This window comes from Podarcis melisellensis (assembly GCF_964234715.1).
Source record: "Podarcis melisellensis genome assembly, chromosome: 18".
Classification (NCBI taxonomy): Eukaryota; Metazoa; Chordata; class Lepidosauria; order Squamata; family Lacertidae; genus Podarcis; species Podarcis melisellensis.
Genome location: NC_138536.1, coordinates 8,596,122 through 8,613,065, shown reverse-complemented (window position 1 = coordinate 8,613,065; position 16,944 = coordinate 8,596,122). Strand labels below are relative to the sequence as shown.

Below are 16,944 nucleotides of genomic sequence, written 5' to 3'. Positions count from 1 at the left end.
CGGGGCAAGGCAAGTAATTTGCGCCCCCTAACCTGCCTCCGCTGCCAGCTTCTTCTTGCTGCTGCCTGGGCTGGTCTGGTGTGGTTCTCTCCCGCGCTCAGCGCTGCGCTGGGCGGTCGCTGCACTGTCCCTCCCCCAGATAGTCCCTCGCTCTCTCTCCGCACCGCACACCTGGCACCCACCCCCTCCACAGTGGGCAGCGACCCGGCGGCTCGGATCGGATTCGCACAGCCAGCACTGCAGTGAGAGAGAGTGAGTGAGCCAGGTAGGGGCAAAGAGCTGCGAGTGCAAGCGCGCCCCCCCCAGATGTTGCGCCCGGTGCGGCCGGCCCCCCCTGCAGCCCCCACGCTACGCCACTGTGCGGGATGCACGTTCACAACCTGCAGTGGCACGTCTGCACACGCGCGGGTTGTGATTCTGTGCCTCTGCCCATGCGCAAAGTGCGATTTAGTGCAACTGCCGAAACCTGGAAGTGACCCATTCCAGTACTTCCAGGTTTTGGCGGTCCATAACCCAAAAAAACCACAACCTGAAGCCTCTGTAACTCGAGGTATGACTGCACTTAGTTACAGATACACCCACCCCTTGGCTAATTTAAGAGACCTCCATTTGGATTGCAACCCCGATTTGCAAAGTAGGAAAACTTTGCCCCTCTCCCTCCGCCCCGCCGTGGTCCCGATCTAGAGCACTGCAGCTTTGCAGTACCAAAAAAAATGTCTCATCCGAATTAATGGAAGCGTTTTATTTATTTTTGTACTGGGTTGGGGAAACCAACCCTACACTCAAGGTGAAGAACGGGGCAATTAATATCACAAGCTGGAGCAGTGCCAGAATTTGGGGGTGTGGAGGGGGGAGAAGATGAGAATATCGTCTCCGAATTCAGAGCTCAACTCTCTCTGTATCTCGAAAGCAGCTTTGGAACAAAGCCTGGTGGATGTGTGTCTAGCACAGCCAACTCTCTGTTTAGTTTTGCCTAACTTCAGTATCCATTGAAATCCTGGTTCCAATTGTTATTCCAGCAACCCAACAGCTGTATTCCCACCTGAGCTGGGGGATCTGGGGCATAAATTTAGGAGGAGAGCAAAATCAGAAGGATGGATCCAGAGATTCATCACAAGTGATTGACGCTGTGTGATTGTACTCATTTTCAGAGTAGACCTCTCCCGCGTAAGTCAGAGGTGACCCATTGAAATTAATGGATGCCATTTACTTAGGCCTGTTCATTTCGGTGGGTCTACTTGCGAGTAGAGCTTAGTTGGAAGACCCTCCTGATTTCCCTCCCCCTGTTGAAACAGGGTGGGCTGTTCTCCCCATGTCTGAACAACTTTGTGGGAAAGAGGGAAGAAAATGCAAAATTGCCGTGCAAAATTAGGACCGTAACCCCAGCGTGAAGAGAGCTGCTTTATGAAAGACTCCCTTCTTCTTCCAGCAAATCTTTATGCCGTGAGCCCTGCAAGGAATTGCTCGCTGGGTTGCAGCGAGCCCTGCAAAACACCTTTTGAGCAGGTGTTCAGCAATAGGAAGCGGGGCTGTGGACCGCCGTAGGTCAGCAACAGAGCATCTGTTTTGCATGCACAAGGTCCTGGGGTCAGGCATCTGGCATCTGCCGGTAGGGCAGAGAAGGTCCAATGCCTGAAACTTGGGGACAGCTGCCACAGCGCTAGCCACCACTTTAGAGAGCCCAGTGGGACAATGATCTGACTTACTTTAAGGCAGTTTCCTGTAAATGCCAGCTCTCCACTGGGAACCATGAGGACTAGAACAAGGGTCAGCAAGGTTTATCTTGCCTGGGCCGGATCGGTCCCGCGGTGATCCCTCTGTGGGCCGGATCCTGTGATTTTCAGCATCTGCGCAGACGCAATTTTCGGCACTGCAGTAGCGAGTCCCCTGCACTGGTTTAGTGCGGCAGCTCGGTTCGGGGGCTGGTCAAACGACCTCCGCAGGCCGCTTCTGGCCCACGGGCCTTAGGTTGCAGACCCCTGGACTAGAACCTTCCACTTACAGGAGGACCGCAGCTCCATGATAGAGCACAGGCTGAAGTTCCCAGGTTCAGTGCCAGCACCTCCAGTTAGGACTGGGAACGCTGCCTGCCTGAAATCGGGCAGAGCTTCTGCCACTCAGTGTAGTCCGTCCTGCGCCAGATGTTGCAGAGGCGCAAAGCACCTTGCTATACTTCAGTGTAGCACTCAAGCTTTTAATGTTTGATGTATTACAGTATTTTAATATTTTTTGGGAAGCCACCCAGAGTGGCTGGGGAAGCCCAGCCAGATGAGCGGGGTATAAATAATAAATTATTATTATTATTATCAGACGGAGGGACCCCCTTTGCAGTTCTTCCCTGGGGGGGAATTGGCAGCCGGGAAGCAGGGAAGAAAAAGTTGCCCTCCGTGCTCCCGCCTCCAAATAGACTTTTGCAGATCAAGGCCACATCTTCCCCAAAGCAGCAGAGCTACTCGGGAGTAAGCAGCACCGCCTGCCGAAATGTGTAGCAGCAGACTGGACTGCTTAATAGTCAAGTAGATCTGATGGCCTTTCTTGGTCGAAGGATCTGTCTGCCCATTTTGTGTCCCTGCTTCAATTTTCTGCTGGCCTATGGCGCCTGCGGAAGTTTATTTTCCCCGTGTGAAGAACTGGAGGAGGTGTCCAATCCTTTGGACCGGGGAGAACCGAGGGAAATTTCCCCTTGCTGCGTTTGTGGAAGCACTGCAGAGAATCGCAGCAGGATCCACCACCTATGTGGGTTTTTTCCCTATTTAAAATGGGCACAATCTCTTCTGGCGTGGGGAGGGGGACCCCGTCTCCCCGTCCCCCAAATCCATGTAGATGAGTAATTCTGGCTGTTGAGCTTGGCCACATTCACACCGTAAAGCTCTGTGCTGCCGCTTTAAACAGTCGCGTCTTTCCCCTCGAAGAATCCTGGGACCTGTAATTTGTTCCTAGGTAAACTCCTGCCCTCCAGATGTTTGGGACTACAATTCCCATCATCCCTGACCACTGGTCCTGTTAGCTATGGATGATGGGAATTGTAGTCCCAAACATCTGGAGGGCAGGAGTTTACCTACGGCTGTCCTACCCTGAACCAATTGCAGATCCCAGGATTCTTTGGGTGATCAAAGTGGCATTGTAGCACTGGAAGCACACAGTGCAAATTTGGCCCTAGATAGATTCTGTTCCGGGCAGGAGTTAAATCTGTAGTAGCCTTACAAGCAGTTGAGAAGAGACCTTTGCCAATCTGTGCAAGCCATTTTGTTTTGTACGATTCGCATCGCAAGACCCCCCCCCCCCCCGCTTTGTTTCTGTTGCAATTTTGGCTTTGTTCGTTTTGTTTTTGTTTTTTAATTTAAAGGAAGCAGAGCTCCGTTTCTTTTTTTTTTAATTTCTCCCCCCTTTTAAATTTTGTCCTCCTAAGCCAAATTTTCGTACGTTTCGTTTTAGATTTTTTTGTTATCATTTTTCCTGTTTTTCTTTTCCCCCCTTCCCCATCTTTTGTTGTTTTCCTGACCCGACCCCCCCTCCCGCTGTCCCCAATACCTCTCCCCTTCCTCCTTGCCCCCGCCCCGCCCCGGACTTCCCCTACTGCTCCCTTCTTCCCTCCCCCCACCCAACAACAGAACCGTCCGCCCCCCCTCGAGACGTAAAATGTGTCAGCACCAGATCCACGGCCATTCTGGTAAGTTGGCGGCCCCCTCCAGCCGAGAGCCAAAATGGCGTCTTGAACGGATATAGCGTTCGCTACCGAGCCCTGGACTCAGAGGACACGGAGCCGAGAGAGGTGACCAACATTCACCCAAGCACCAATCAGATCCTGCTGGAATCGCTGGAGAAGTGGACCGAATACCGGATCACTGTGGTGGCGCACACGATGGTGGGACCCGGGCCAGAAAGCTCACCGGTCATCGTCCGCACCGACGAAGACGGTAATTGGTTCCTCGGCTTCTCTGCTGAGCCTCCTGGAGAGTTAGGCCAGAGATATTGGGTGGGGCAAGGATGGAGGGCAGTCTTACCCATAGGTGCTAAGGGTGCAGGAATAGATAGATAGATAGATAAACTTTATTCGCATTAGCCAACGGCCATAGCAACAAAAAAACAAGCAATATATACAATTAAAAAGACAACAATGGGTAAAAGGGGCATTCAAATGACCAAGATTATCGTCCAGATAGTGGCCCTTAATCTCATTGCACCCTCGATAAACCTAGCAACCTGTTGTCTGATCATTTTGATCTGAATAATAATAATAATAATAAGGGACGCGGGTGGCGCTGTGGGTAAAAGCCTCAGCGCCTAGGGCTTGCCGATCGAAAGGTTGGCGGTTCGAATCCCCGCCGCGGGGTGCGCTCCTGTTGCTCGGTCCCAGCGCCTGCCAACCTAGCAGTTCGAAAGCACCCTCGGGTGCAAGTAGATAAATAGGGACCGCTTTCTAGCGGGAAGGTAAACGGCGTTTCCGTGTGCAGCTCTGGCTTGCCAGAGCAGCGATGTCACGCTGGCCACGCGACCCGGAAGTGTCTCCGGACAGCGCTGGCCCCTGGCCTCTTGAGTGAGATGGGCGCACAACCCCAGAGTCTGGCAAGACTGGCCCGAACGGGCAGGGGTACCTTTACCTTTTTACTTTAATAATAATAATAATAAATTATTTATTCATATATATATTATATACCCCACCCTCCCCAGCCAAGGCCGGGCTCAGGGCGGCTAACAACCAATAATAAAAACGAGTTGAATGAATACAACTTAAAAACAAGATTAAAATACAACATTAAAACAGTTAAAATGCACAAAGAAAGAACAATGTGGCCACAGATGGGCAGCCTGGGATGGCAAGTAAGAGTGGGGTGATGATCTCATTCCTCAGATCTTTATAAAGGGGACAAGAGAACATGAGCCACTGTTTCCAAATTGCCGTCAGTCGGAGTGCCGCAGCAGGCTCTGCTACTGCGGGGGGCTCTGCGCCGCAAGTTCAGGCGCAACTGAGTCAGCGAGACGCTGAGGTGGCCACGCTCCTGTGCGCCTGGGACTGGGCAACCTGGAGGGGTTTCCATCGGGCAGATCTTTGCAGCTGCATATGCTTAAGACACCTCTGGGCCGGGTGTCCCAAACACAGCTATAAGGAGCCTTTTAAGGCAGGGTTTCCAAAACCTATGCACTCTCCATCGCTCTTTCTGGTAACTTCCAGGCTGGGCTACCGCAATTCGCTGTACAGGGGGCCGCCCTTGAAGGCGACCCAGAAACGTCAGTCTGAAATGCAACCTCCCAGAGTTGGGTTTCAAATACAAATGTGTAGTTCGCTTTTTAAAACATGCCGGTTTATTCCCAAGCCCAGTTTGAGGTGTTCGTGTTGGTCTTGAAAGCCCTCAACGACTTGAGCCGCAAATAATAATAATAATAATAATAATAATAATAATAATAATAATAATAATTTATTATTTGTACCCCGCCCATCTGGCTGGGTCTCCCCAGCCACTCTGGGCGGCTTCCAACAGAACACTAAAATAAAATAAAATAAAATATCTGAAAGGCCACCACGTAGCCTCTCAGGTGCTGAGATCAACAGTGGGGAGGGGGCTCTTGGTTGTTCCTTAGAGTGGCAGCCCAGGGGGACGGGGCCTTCTCTGCGGCAGCCCCTAAGCTAGCCGTGGAACTCTCTGCATTCAGAGGTGCGCCTGGCACCTTCATTATAGAGCTTGCAGAGAATGCTGAGGACATCCCTACTGGCTTTTGGGCCCCAACTTAATCTCTTCTCATTGTAATTCACTTTACACTGCTTTGTAATGTAAGGCAATAGACAAACAGTTGGTGAGACCACGGTGGTGATAACAGCTAAGGCTGCAGGTTCGATCCCTTTACAGGACAGGTGCATACTTCACACTTGCTCCCCTGTAAAAAGAAAAGATCTACTTTCCAATGGTGTGTGATTGAGGGCTTAGCTCCATCCGAGGAGCCTCTTCCCCTTTATTTGTGCACGAGATTAGCCCGGAGCAGGGACTCATGCAGAGACGCAACTCTCGTAGAATAATTCCACTATGTGCGCGTGCTTTTGGCCTCACCCTGGCAGGGGGACCTCCCTGCTCCGAGTGGAAATGTATTGGAAAGGGGGGGTGCCGGAGCACTCGCCCAGAGGGGCAACAGGCAGCCTTCCCCTCCCTGCCTTTCTCCCACCGTGGTTGGGCGTTCGATATGCCGTTAATTAATTCCTAGTGGCACTTTCTTTGTTTTAGAGGGCCGTAAATATCCCACTCTCTGCCAAAGACTGAGCACCCGAAGCCACATCTGTAATGTAGTAAGATAAACCAATTACAGCGCAGAACAATTTTAAAAAGAGAGAGAGAGAGACCTGTGTTAGGATTTAAGGACTATATCGCTGCTTTGTTTGAGATATTCGTTTATCTCCGCATTGTGGCGTTTTAGTCCGTCAGCGCAGTGTTCGGGGGGCAGGGGGCTGTCCCTCGGCAAAAATAATTCCCTTTGTTGACTGTGCCCGGCTGCAAGGGGTTGGACTAGAGGGACTTTGGGGTTCCCTTCCAAATCTACGATTCTGCGGTTCCGCAAAAAGACAGCCGGATCTGGCTTCTTCGCCACGCACCGTTCCTCGCAGCACAATTTGCTTTCGGCAAATGCTGAACTTGTGGCTCTTGGATTCCTGGGACGAGTGTTTTGAAGGCCCACCCCTGTCTGTGATTCCCACATTACAGGGGGTTGGTCTAGATGACCCTTGGCCCCTTCCCAGCTCTCCAGTTCTGCGATTCTAACAATCCTGCCCAACTCTCCCTGTGGCTCCCGTCCGTCTTTAGCTGTTTTTAATTCTGAATTTTCAATTGTTTCAGCCTGCCCTGGGACATTCCACTGCTGGTGGGGGTAATAAATTTAATAATAAGAAGAACAATGCTTTATAGCAACGGTTCTCAAACTTTTCCCCCTGGGCCACACTTCCCAAAAAAAAAATTTTTTTTAAAGGCTTGCGCCACACCAGATTTTTTTAATTCACAAGAAATACATTTAAAAATAAAAACCAACAATGCCTACTAGTGCTTGATTTTGAAAAGATCCATATTCTGAAAATAAATTTTAAAAATTGATGCTGTACTATATTATTTCCCCTAAATTGATTTTTGATTTTTGAATTTTATTGTTATACTGTATTTTATGCTGCTTTTATAATTAAGTGTTTTAAATTTGTTGTTAGCTACCCTGAGCCCAGTCTCTGAACCGGGAAGGGAGGAGTATAAATAAATAAAAATTATTATTATTATTTATTATATTACACTGAAGTATTTAAATGTTTATTTGATTGTCCTTGAGTCTTCCTACATAACCTATCATAGAATAGTAGAGTTGGAAGGGACCCCAAAGGACATCTAGTCCAACCCCCTGCAATGCAGGAATCTCAACTAAATCATCCACGACAGAGCACCATCCCGCCTCCTCTTGCTGTCAGAAAGCTCTTCTTGTTTAGTCATGTTTAGTCAGAATCTCCTTTCTTGTAACTTGAAGCTGTGGGTTCGAGTCCTACCCTCCTCCAGAGCAGGAGAAAAGCAAGCTTGCTCCCTCTTCCATGTTGACAGCTGCCACACCTTGAACCCAGGATCGCTGCTTTGCAGAGTGGGATTAACTGACCGAAATACTATCCTAGCTTAATTCCTGCTTTTGTTTCTCAGCAACCATGGCAGCTCCAGGTTAGGCTGTGACCGTCCCCTGGAGAGCTACCGTTAGTCATCATAGCACTAAGCTACATGAGCGGGACGCGGGTGGCGCTGTGGGTTAAACCACAGAGCCTAGGGCTTGCCGATCAGAAGGTTGGCGGTTCGAATCCCCGCGACGGCGTGAGCTCCCGTTGCTCGGTCCCTGCTCCTGCCAACCTAGCAGTTCGAAAGCACGTCAAAGTGCAAGTAGATAAATAGGTACCACTCCAGCGGGAAGATAAACGGCGTTTCTTTGCGCTGCTCTGGTTCGCCAGAAGCGGCTTAGTCATGCTGGCCACATGACCCGGAAGCTGTACGCCGGCTCCCTCAGCCAGTAAAGAGAGATGAGCGCCGCAACCCCAGATTCAGTCACGACTGGACCTAATGGTCAGGGGTCCCTTTACCTTTACATGAGCCAATGGCTACTCATTGTAGACCACTGTTTCTCAAACTTGGGTCCCCAGATGCTTTTGGACTCCCATCACCCCTAGCTGTCAGGAGCTAGTCAGGAGCAGGTCAGCAATGAAACACCTGGTGCCAGTGAACTCTATATTCAAGGAAACAAGGTCGGCCCAGGAAGCCAGGCCTAGTGAGCAAAGCAACTTGCCCTGGCAAGACCCAGCCCCTATGAGGCGGTTGCTAGGACTGAAGGGCCCTGCCCGCCCACAGTCTGTCCTTCGGGCACTGGCAGAGGAAGAGGGGTGTGGGGGAGCGCATAGCCCCCGGCAGCGCGATCCCGGTGGGGTGCCATCGCAGCTGCCCCCCGCCTGCTCTCCACACCCCGGTGCCGGACCATGAAGCTCCGCCACTGCCTTCGAGTCCTTCCCCAGCAATCTGAGACTTCTCTACCTCATTTATCCCTGCTCCACCCTTTTCATGCCTCTTCTGGTTCTGGGAGACCAGTGGAGAGGGTAGTTGGCCACAGCAGGAAAGAGCCTGCCTCATATCTGCCTCCTAGTCCCCACCAAACTGGGTCTGGACTGCTCTCTGCCCCAGCTTCTTCCTGCTCACTAAAGCCTGTTGCCTCTTCAGCTTCTGACACCTCCTCCTCCTGCCAATCTTCCGGGCTCTGAGCCTTCTTCCCCTGGGGGTTCCCTCGGGGTTTCCCCAACTGGTCCCTCCCTCCTCATCCATGCAGCCCGTGGCACTACGTAGCAGGACCAGGGGTCGGGGATAGTGGTAGTCCCAACAACTGCTGGAGACTCAAGCTTTGAGAACCATGTGGACTAGTGCCTTTAGATATGAGGGAGAGGTTGCAACTCACTCACAAAGCTCACTCCTACACCTTTGGGAACTGACACTCCTGAACCGCTGTGTTTGCGTGGAAAATAAAATTGGGCTAAATGGCAAAGAAGCCTATCTCAGGTCCTCTGAACCCTGGATGCTTTGAGCGTCGTGTGAATTTCCTGTGTTAAAGCTGAAACATGCACCTTCTCTCTGTCTCTCTCCTCTCTCTCTGTTCCTCTGGCTCCTTCCTTTCCCTCTCTTCCAGTGCCCAGTGCCCCGCCACGCAAAGTGGAAGTGGAGGTTCTGAATTCGACCGCCATACAAGTGTCCTGGCGCTCGCCGCTCCAGAACCGCCAACACGGGCAGATTCGCGGCTACCAAGTACACTACATCCGAATGGAGAACGGGGAAGCCAGCGGTCTACCCCAGATCAAAGACGTGATGCTGGCCGATGCTCAGGTAATGATCTGTGATAGCCTAACATCCATTCTCTGCACGCTCTGCTGGGTTAGGCTACTGCAAGGTGCTAAGTGTGGGGCTACCCTTGAAGATGGTTCAGCGCCTGGGCGCATAACACCAAGTCCTGGCTGACCCCTAGGCTCAACAAACCCCTGTGCTGCAAAGAGAACGTCAGCAATGTCCAGGCAACACGATGACCGTGTACATACGCAATAGACAATCTGTTATACAATTCCTTTTTTAAAAAAAAAGATATTTATTAACATTTCAAAGGTTATACAAAATAATAATAATAAAAACAAAACACAAACACAAAAAATAACAAATATAGAAAAATACAAAACTAAAAACAATTTAAAAACAAGTAAAATTTCATTCCCTTGTTTTCTTATACCTTACTTCCCAGACCTCCTCATACCTCCCCTTTTTGTATTCCAGTTCTAATTATTAATTCAGCAAATCCTCACCCTTAGTTTTCATTTAATTTTCAACCTTTCTTTTCTTTTTACTTAATCATTACAGCTGAAAACCACTTAATTTCTAAACCAACATCATTCTAACATTCATTAATTTTGCAGTATTTCCCAAGATAGTCCTTAAATTTCTTCCAATCTTCTTCCGCCGTCTCTCTTCCCTGGTCTCGGATTCTGCCAGTCATTTCTGCCAGTCCCATATAGTCTATCACCTTCATCTGCCATCAATTCCTTCAAACCATAGCAAGTCCTTCATAAACCCATCTTATTTTGAATGAATGTATGTAAATGAAAATATCAAATGCTGGGGAACAGTGCTCATGTAATAACGTAGTGACTATTTTAATTTACATACATTCATTTGAAATAAGATGGGTTTATGAAGCAATTCTATATCCTCCCACCACGCTGACGAAGAATTCTATGAAACAGTAGTCAATATCCGGAATCACTGTTCAGTGTTGGTCATCATATTTGCTGAATACACAATGCTTCACAGCTTGACTTTCATCATACAAAGTCGGGTACATTTAAAGATTTTCAGAGATTTTGAGACTAAAGATTTCATTTTGGACTTGTTATGGTTTTAAGGAATTCTATAAAAGATTGTCTATTGTGTATGTACATGGTCATCATGTTGCCTAGACATTGCTGACACCTAGACTGCACTGGCTACCAATTAGTTTCCTTGTCCAATCCAGCGCTGGATTTGACCTACAAAGCCTTATCAGCTCAGGACCCTAGTACCAGCGCCGAGGGCCTTCTGGCGGTTCCCTCGCTGCGAAAAGCCAAGTCACAGGGAACCAGGCAGAGGGCCTTCTCGGTGGTGGCTCCCGCCCTGTGGAACGCCCTCCCACCAGATGTCTAATAGAACAACAACTACCAGACTTTTAGAAGACATATGAAGGCAGCCCTGTTTAGGGAAGCTTTTAATGTTTGACGGACTATTTTATTTTAATATTTTGTTGGAAGCTGCCCAGAGTGGCTGGGGAAACCCAGCCAGATGGGGAGGGTATAAATTTTATTATTATTATTATTATTATTACCCTGCTCAATATTATTTCTGCAATGCAGTTTGTTATTGGGCAGCTGAGTCTGACCACTGGCCAACAGAGTCCAGTGTTTCTGCTGACCGACCATCTCTCCCTTCGGGGCCTTCCCAGTCTCTGCTACTTGAGCCTATTAACTGCAGATGGCAAAGTTTGAACTCAGGGCTTTCAGGTTCAACCCCTTCCAAGAGCCCCTTTAACCCCCTCCCCAACTCCATTAGAGAACTCGTATCTGATGCCCCCTCTGCCCCTCTCAAAACCAGGACCGCCTCTCTCCTTATGAACCAACCTGGACCCTGAAATTGTCCTCTGAGGCTCTTATCTTTGTGTCCCCTCCAAGGGAGCTCTAGAGCAGCGGTTCTCAACCTGTGGGTCCCCAGATGTTGTTGGACTACAACTCCCATCATCCCTGAGCTCCGGCCTTGCTAGCTAGGGGTGATGGGAGTTGTAGTCCAACAACATCGGGGGACCCACAGGTTGAGAAAGGCTGTTCTGGAGCATGGCAACATGAGAACAGGCCTTTTCAGTGGTGGGCCCCTGCTTGTGAAACGCTCTCCCCAGAGAGACTCACCTGTCGACATCATTATCTGCTTTTAGTCAACAAGGCGAAAGCATTTTCCCCCACCCCACTTCGGCTCTTAGTTATTATCTGCAGCCTCTTGCTAGTGGGCGGGATGTTTTAATCCTGCCTTTCAAAAGGGGGGGGGGATGAATGTGTTTCAGATGGTCATATGCGCTTTGAATTGCTTCAGTAAGAGATAAAGAAGCTCTTCCTAAATACAGTGGTGCGAAGCAACCTTATTAGCGGATTAGCGCTATTAGCGGCTATTAGCGGCTTAGAAAAGGGGGGGGGAGCGAAAAAAATCACAAGTCTCGCAAGACGTTTTCATCTTGCGAAGCAAGCCCATAGGGAAATTCGTCTTGCGAAGCGCATCGAAAAACGGAAAACCCTTTCGTCTAGCGGGTTTTTCGTCTTGCGAGGCATTCGTCTTGCGGGGCACCACTGTATTTTTCGCTCTATAGGATGCACCCAACCATAGGACGCACCTTGTTTTAGAGGGAGAGAACAAGGGAAAAAATTCTCCCCCTCTCTGCCCAGCGCCCCTTCAGCGAAGCGGCAGGAGAAACGGAGCCCCTTCCATTTCTCCTCCCGCTTGGCTGAAGAGGCACTGCGCAGCTCTCCCTCTCTGCCAAAGCCAGGAGAGTCTTGCTCTCCCGGCTTCAGCAAAAGGAACCCAAAGCCTTCGGAGCACAGCGCAAGTTCCTGCTGCACTCCAAAGGCTTCAGGCGGCTATCCCTGAACCTGGTGAGCGAGAGGGGTCGGTGCGCACCGACCCCTCTCGCTCTCCAGTCTTCAGCAAAAGCCAGTCTTCAGCAAAAGCAACGCGAAGCCTCTGGACTGCGGAGGGGGTGCTCCCTCTGCACTTCGGAGGCTTTGCGTTGCTCTCGCTGAAGCCAAGGAGCCTGCATTCGCTCCATAGGACGCACACACATTTCCCCTTAATTTTTGGAGGGGGAAAAGTGCGTCCTATAGCGCGAAAAATACGGTATGTTGGTGGTTAAACCTGGGAGCTTAGGCAATATGCAATGCAGCTGAGCTCTGCCTGCATCAAGTATAAGTTGCCTTCTGAACCGCTGGTCCATTTGGCTCAGCGTCGGCCCCACTGACTGGCACCAGCTGTCCAGGGTTTCAGGCAGGGACTGCATGCACACAGGAGCTCTAACCACTGAGCAACATTCCCCCCACCCCCCAAAAGCAAACCTTTCACCTTGAAAATGTTCCACGCTCCGAAAAGGGTTGTTGTTTTCCCCCCAGTTGGCGCCACTGCAGATGCTTCCTTTTCAAAGCTCTGCCACTGCTATCTGTAAGAATCATAAAATTCTAGTTGGGGGGGAGCCCAAAGGTCATCTAGTCCAACCCCCCAAGTAGCGCATCCTACTAACCTCATCCCTCCTTGGACCTCCCCCTCTTCACGGGCTTCCGAGAAGCGGACTATTTTGCTTCCAAACTGCTCCTCTGCAAACTTTCTCTCTCTCTGTCTGTCTTACACGTTTTCCTCTTTCTGTCCTTAACCGCATACCCTCTTTTGCTCAGTGGGAAACCGATGACACTGCAGAATACGTAAGTACGGACTCTTTCTTGTCCGGGGTGACCCTTTCGCTCTGCTCCCCAGCCCCCTTTCCCTTCCGTTGGTGATGCTGTGGCATTCGTGGATTTCTGCTTTCGCCCTTTTTCTATTCCCATGCCCCGTTCTGGCAGTTTCCTTTGCATCGCTCCAGCCAAAGGGAGGCCTTGCCAGCCGTTTAACTGGGCCGCCGCACTATCACTATCTTCTGTGATGTCTCTCCTAATTTATAGCTCTCATAGTGGCTTTCAACCACACGTGTACAGTCTGGGGCAAATGTGGCCCTCCAGACCTCTCTACCTGGCCCAGGAAGCTCTCCACAGGCACCACCGCCCATAGCTGTCAACCGTCCCTTATTTGGCGGGACAGTCCCTTATCCCAGCGCCGTGTCCCGCTGCTGTCCCTTATTGATGATGTCCCTTAAATTTCCCGGGTTTCAAAGGAAGCAGCTCTTCTCCTTCCCTCCCTGCCGGCCAGGGAGGAGGGAGGCTCCAACTGTGTTGCTTGGCTGCGTTGCTCACCCAATAAGGAGTCTAAGAACGACTGGGGGGTGGAGCTTGCATGCCTTGTGCCGATCAAATCAGCCGCGTTGCCTGGGGACTCGCCTTTGCTCAGCGCTTCCCAGCGGAGAGGTGACGGTGGTTTTCCTTGCTGCATCCCCTTTGCCGGGTTGCTGCGCTGTGGGAACCACCGCTTGAGGCTTCGTTTGGCTGCTGGTTGACTAAAATCCCTTATTTTGGCTGCTGACCCCTTATTTTTGAGGCTGCTGGTCCCTTATTTTCAAATCTGTAAGTTGACAGCTATGCCCCTGCCCCTTCGCCAGCCCTGATTCGCACTCTCCTTCCATTTTTTTCTGAGCTCTTCTTGGAAGCGTAGTTTGTCCAGAGGGCTGGAATTCATTCGCCTTGCCTGGAGCATGGAGAGGGGGAATTAGGGAAAGTAGGGAAATTAGGGAAAGGTGGCGTTTGGCAAATCGCACTGCCCACCACTGATAAGTGGCCCCCTAAGGTCGCCCAGGAGAAAATGTGGCCCCCGGGTTCAGGGGGGAGGGGCCTTCCCCAGGCTTGCTGCACAGGAACAGAGACTGCGCAGTGTCCTTGCAGAACCAGGATTCTCCAAGCAGCGCTTCCTGGTCTGTCCAGGGGCCATATCAGCAGAGCATCCCTCGCACCTGCCCTGCAGCAAGCCAGCTAGGCCTCCCTTAGCCCACGGTAGAAGCCCCCTTTCCTTTGCTGGGAATTATGGGTAGGGGGCAGGTAAGCCCCAGCCCAAAGAATTGATCAGAAGACCACACCACAGGCACACAATTTGAGCGGCAATGCCAATTATTATTATTATTATTATTATTATTATTATTATTATTATTATTATTATTATTAAATCCCGCCCTCCCCAGCCCAAGCCAGGCTCAGAGCATCTAACAACAGTAAAATGATACCACATTCTAAAATCAATTCATTATAAAATCAGTTCAAATCAAATTAATGGCACCATTGGGCGAGAGTTCTATGAGGATTACCAAAGGAGGGGGTCAGACTGTGCCTTGGCCATAGGCCTGGCGGAACAGCTCTGTCTTGCAGGCCCTGCAGAAAGATGTCAAGTCCTGCAGTGCCCTAGTTTCACCAGATCGGGGCCACGGCCGAAAAAGCCCTGGCTCTGGTTGAGGCCAGCCTAACCTCCCTGTGGCCCAGGACCTCCAAGATGTTTTTGTTTGAAGACCGCAGGGTCCTCCGTGGGATATACCAGGAGAGCTTTGGGTTCCCAGCCCCCACAAATATTTAATTGGGGGGAGCCAAAGGGACCTTGGTGGGACGCGGGTGGCGCTGTGGGTTAAACCATTGAGCCTAGGACTTGCCAATCAGAAGGTTGGTGGTTCGAATCCCCGCAATGACGGGGTGAGCTCCCGTTGCTCGGTCCCTGCTCCTGCCAACCTAGCAGTTTGAAAGCACGTCAAGTGCAAGTAGATAAATAGGTACCACTCCGGCGGGAAGGTAAACTGCGTTTCCATGCGCTGCTCTGGTTCGCCAGAAGCGGCTTCATCGTGCTGCACACCGGCTCCCTCGGCCAGTAAAGCGAGATGAGCACCGCAACCCCAGAGTCGGCCCCGACTGGACCTAATGGTCAGGGGTCCCTTTACCTTTAAAGAGACCTTGGCTCCTGCACTAGCTGCCCTGCTCCCCACCTCTCCCGTCTCTGAAACAAGGGAAGGGAGACCGTGGCAAAGTGGCCTTGAGCTGACGACGCAGTACCCCAAAACAGCTGCATTCACAGTCCCAAAAGGCACCCCCTGCCTGGAATTAAAGTGCCCCATAGCCGCCACCGCCCTCAAACACACACGCACCCTCTTCCAGAATCGGCTTGTCGGCAGGGGAGGGGTGCATGGTGTTTGCACGTGTAAAGGAGGTTTTTAATCTCCTTGAAGCTGCTGGATTCTCTTTTCCTCCCCTCTCCTCCGAGACTCTGGACTCCTTTGAAGAACCCGGCAAAGCGTTTTGACAGCGGATGCATTTTCTGCCGAGATAGAAGCTGGGAGGCAGATGGAGGAGCAAAGGGCCCCCCTCTCTCTATCTCGGCTGCACGTTTTGCATAAAGAGGATTCCTCAGAGTTTGTGTGTGTTTTCGTAGCTAAACTGTGTGCATTTCCTTCCCGCAACCTCACAACCTTTTCCTTTTCCTCTCGCTTGCTTTGTGTCGTGTTCCCTGCATGCATCGCCGTTGTTGGTTTCTCCCCCCCCCCCCAGCCACCGCCAAGCTCAAACTGTTCTGCCTTCTGTATTTTAAAAGGGTAAAAATCTCTCTCTCTCTCCTTCTCTTGGATTCCCGTCTCCAGGAGATGATCATTGCTGGGTTGCAGCCAGAGACTGCCTATTCCATCACTGTGGCTGCCTATACCATGAAAGGCGACGGCGCCCGCAGCAAACCCAAGGTGGCCGTGACCAAGGGGGCAGGTGAGCATCTCTCGGAGGGTAACACCGCCCAGCCTTCATTGCAGGGCAGTTGCACAAAGGCAGCTCCAGAATGCTTCCTTTTCTACTTTTAAAATCATTTTTAAAAACATTAAAATGCCACAGTGATCCATGTGACGGTCACCTCCAGGCTTGACTACTGTAATTCGCTCTACGCGGGGCTGCCCTTGAAGCTGTCCCAGAAACTCCAGCGGGTGCAGAATGCAGCAGCGAGGCTCCTCACGGGGTCTCTGCCATGGGAGCATATTCACCCAGTGCTTTTCCAGCTGCACTGGCTCCCGGTGGAGTACAGGGTCAGGTTTAAGGTGCTGCTTTTGACCTTTAAAGCCCTTCACAGCCTAGGACCCTCGTACCTACGGGACCGCCTCTCCTGGTATGCCCCACGGAGAGCCTCAAAGTCCATAAATAGCAACACCCTAGTGGTCCCGGGCCCTAAGGAAGTTAGATTGGCTTCAACCAGAGCCAGGGCCTTTTCAACACTGGCCCCGGCCTGGTGGAACGCTCTGCCTCATGAGACCAGGGCCCTGCAGGATCTGATCTCTTTCCACAGGGCCTGTAAGACAGAGTTGTTCCGCCTGGCTTTTGGCTTGGAGCCAATTTGATTCCCTCCCCCTCTTTCTTTTTTCCTTTCCTTCTCCTCCTGCGATGAGGCTACATTTTAATATTTTAATGTTTCAATAATTTAATGTTGTCTTTTAATTTTGTTTTTAAGTTGTAATCATTCAACTTGTTTTTATTATTGCTTGTAAGCCGCTCTGAGCCTGGCCTTGGCTGGGGAGGGCAGAGTATAAATAAAAATTATTATTATTATTATTATTATTATTATTATTATTATTATTTTATCATCAACAACCATTACTAAACCCAGAAGTGCATCATCAGGGTATTGTCTCGTGCCATGTACAAAGCAAGCGAGAAATAAGAAGCAAAAGTGATGGTAGCACCCCGTTATCAACCAAGGCACCCAT

The 16,944-nt window shown here is 50.6% G+C and overlaps 1 protein-coding gene across 14 annotated transcripts in view; it reads left to right on the top strand.

The window, feature by feature from the left end:
- The window catches only part of PTPRS (protein tyrosine phosphatase receptor type S), a 305,911-nt gene that overhangs the window by 228,053 nt on the left and 60,914 nt on the right, over positions 1 to 16,944 (top strand). For 7 of the 14 annotated variants that reach the window (XM_081895351.1, XM_081895349.1, XM_081895352.1 and 4 more), the window contains 4 exons: positions 3,612 to 3,917; positions 9,169 to 9,362; positions 12,980 to 13,006; positions 15,841 to 15,958. The exons of 4 other annotated variants lie outside the window; for them this stretch is intronic. In XM_081895351.1, the coding sequence (XP_081751477.1) occupies positions 3,612 to 3,917; positions 9,169 to 9,362; positions 12,980 to 13,006; positions 15,841 to 15,958 (645 nt within the window). The remainder of the gene's footprint in view (positions 1 to 3,611; positions 3,918 to 9,168; positions 9,363 to 12,979; positions 13,007 to 15,840; positions 15,959 to 16,944) is intronic. 3 more of the 14 variants (XM_081895354.1, XM_081895353.1, XM_081895345.1) reach the window with 1 other exon arrangement.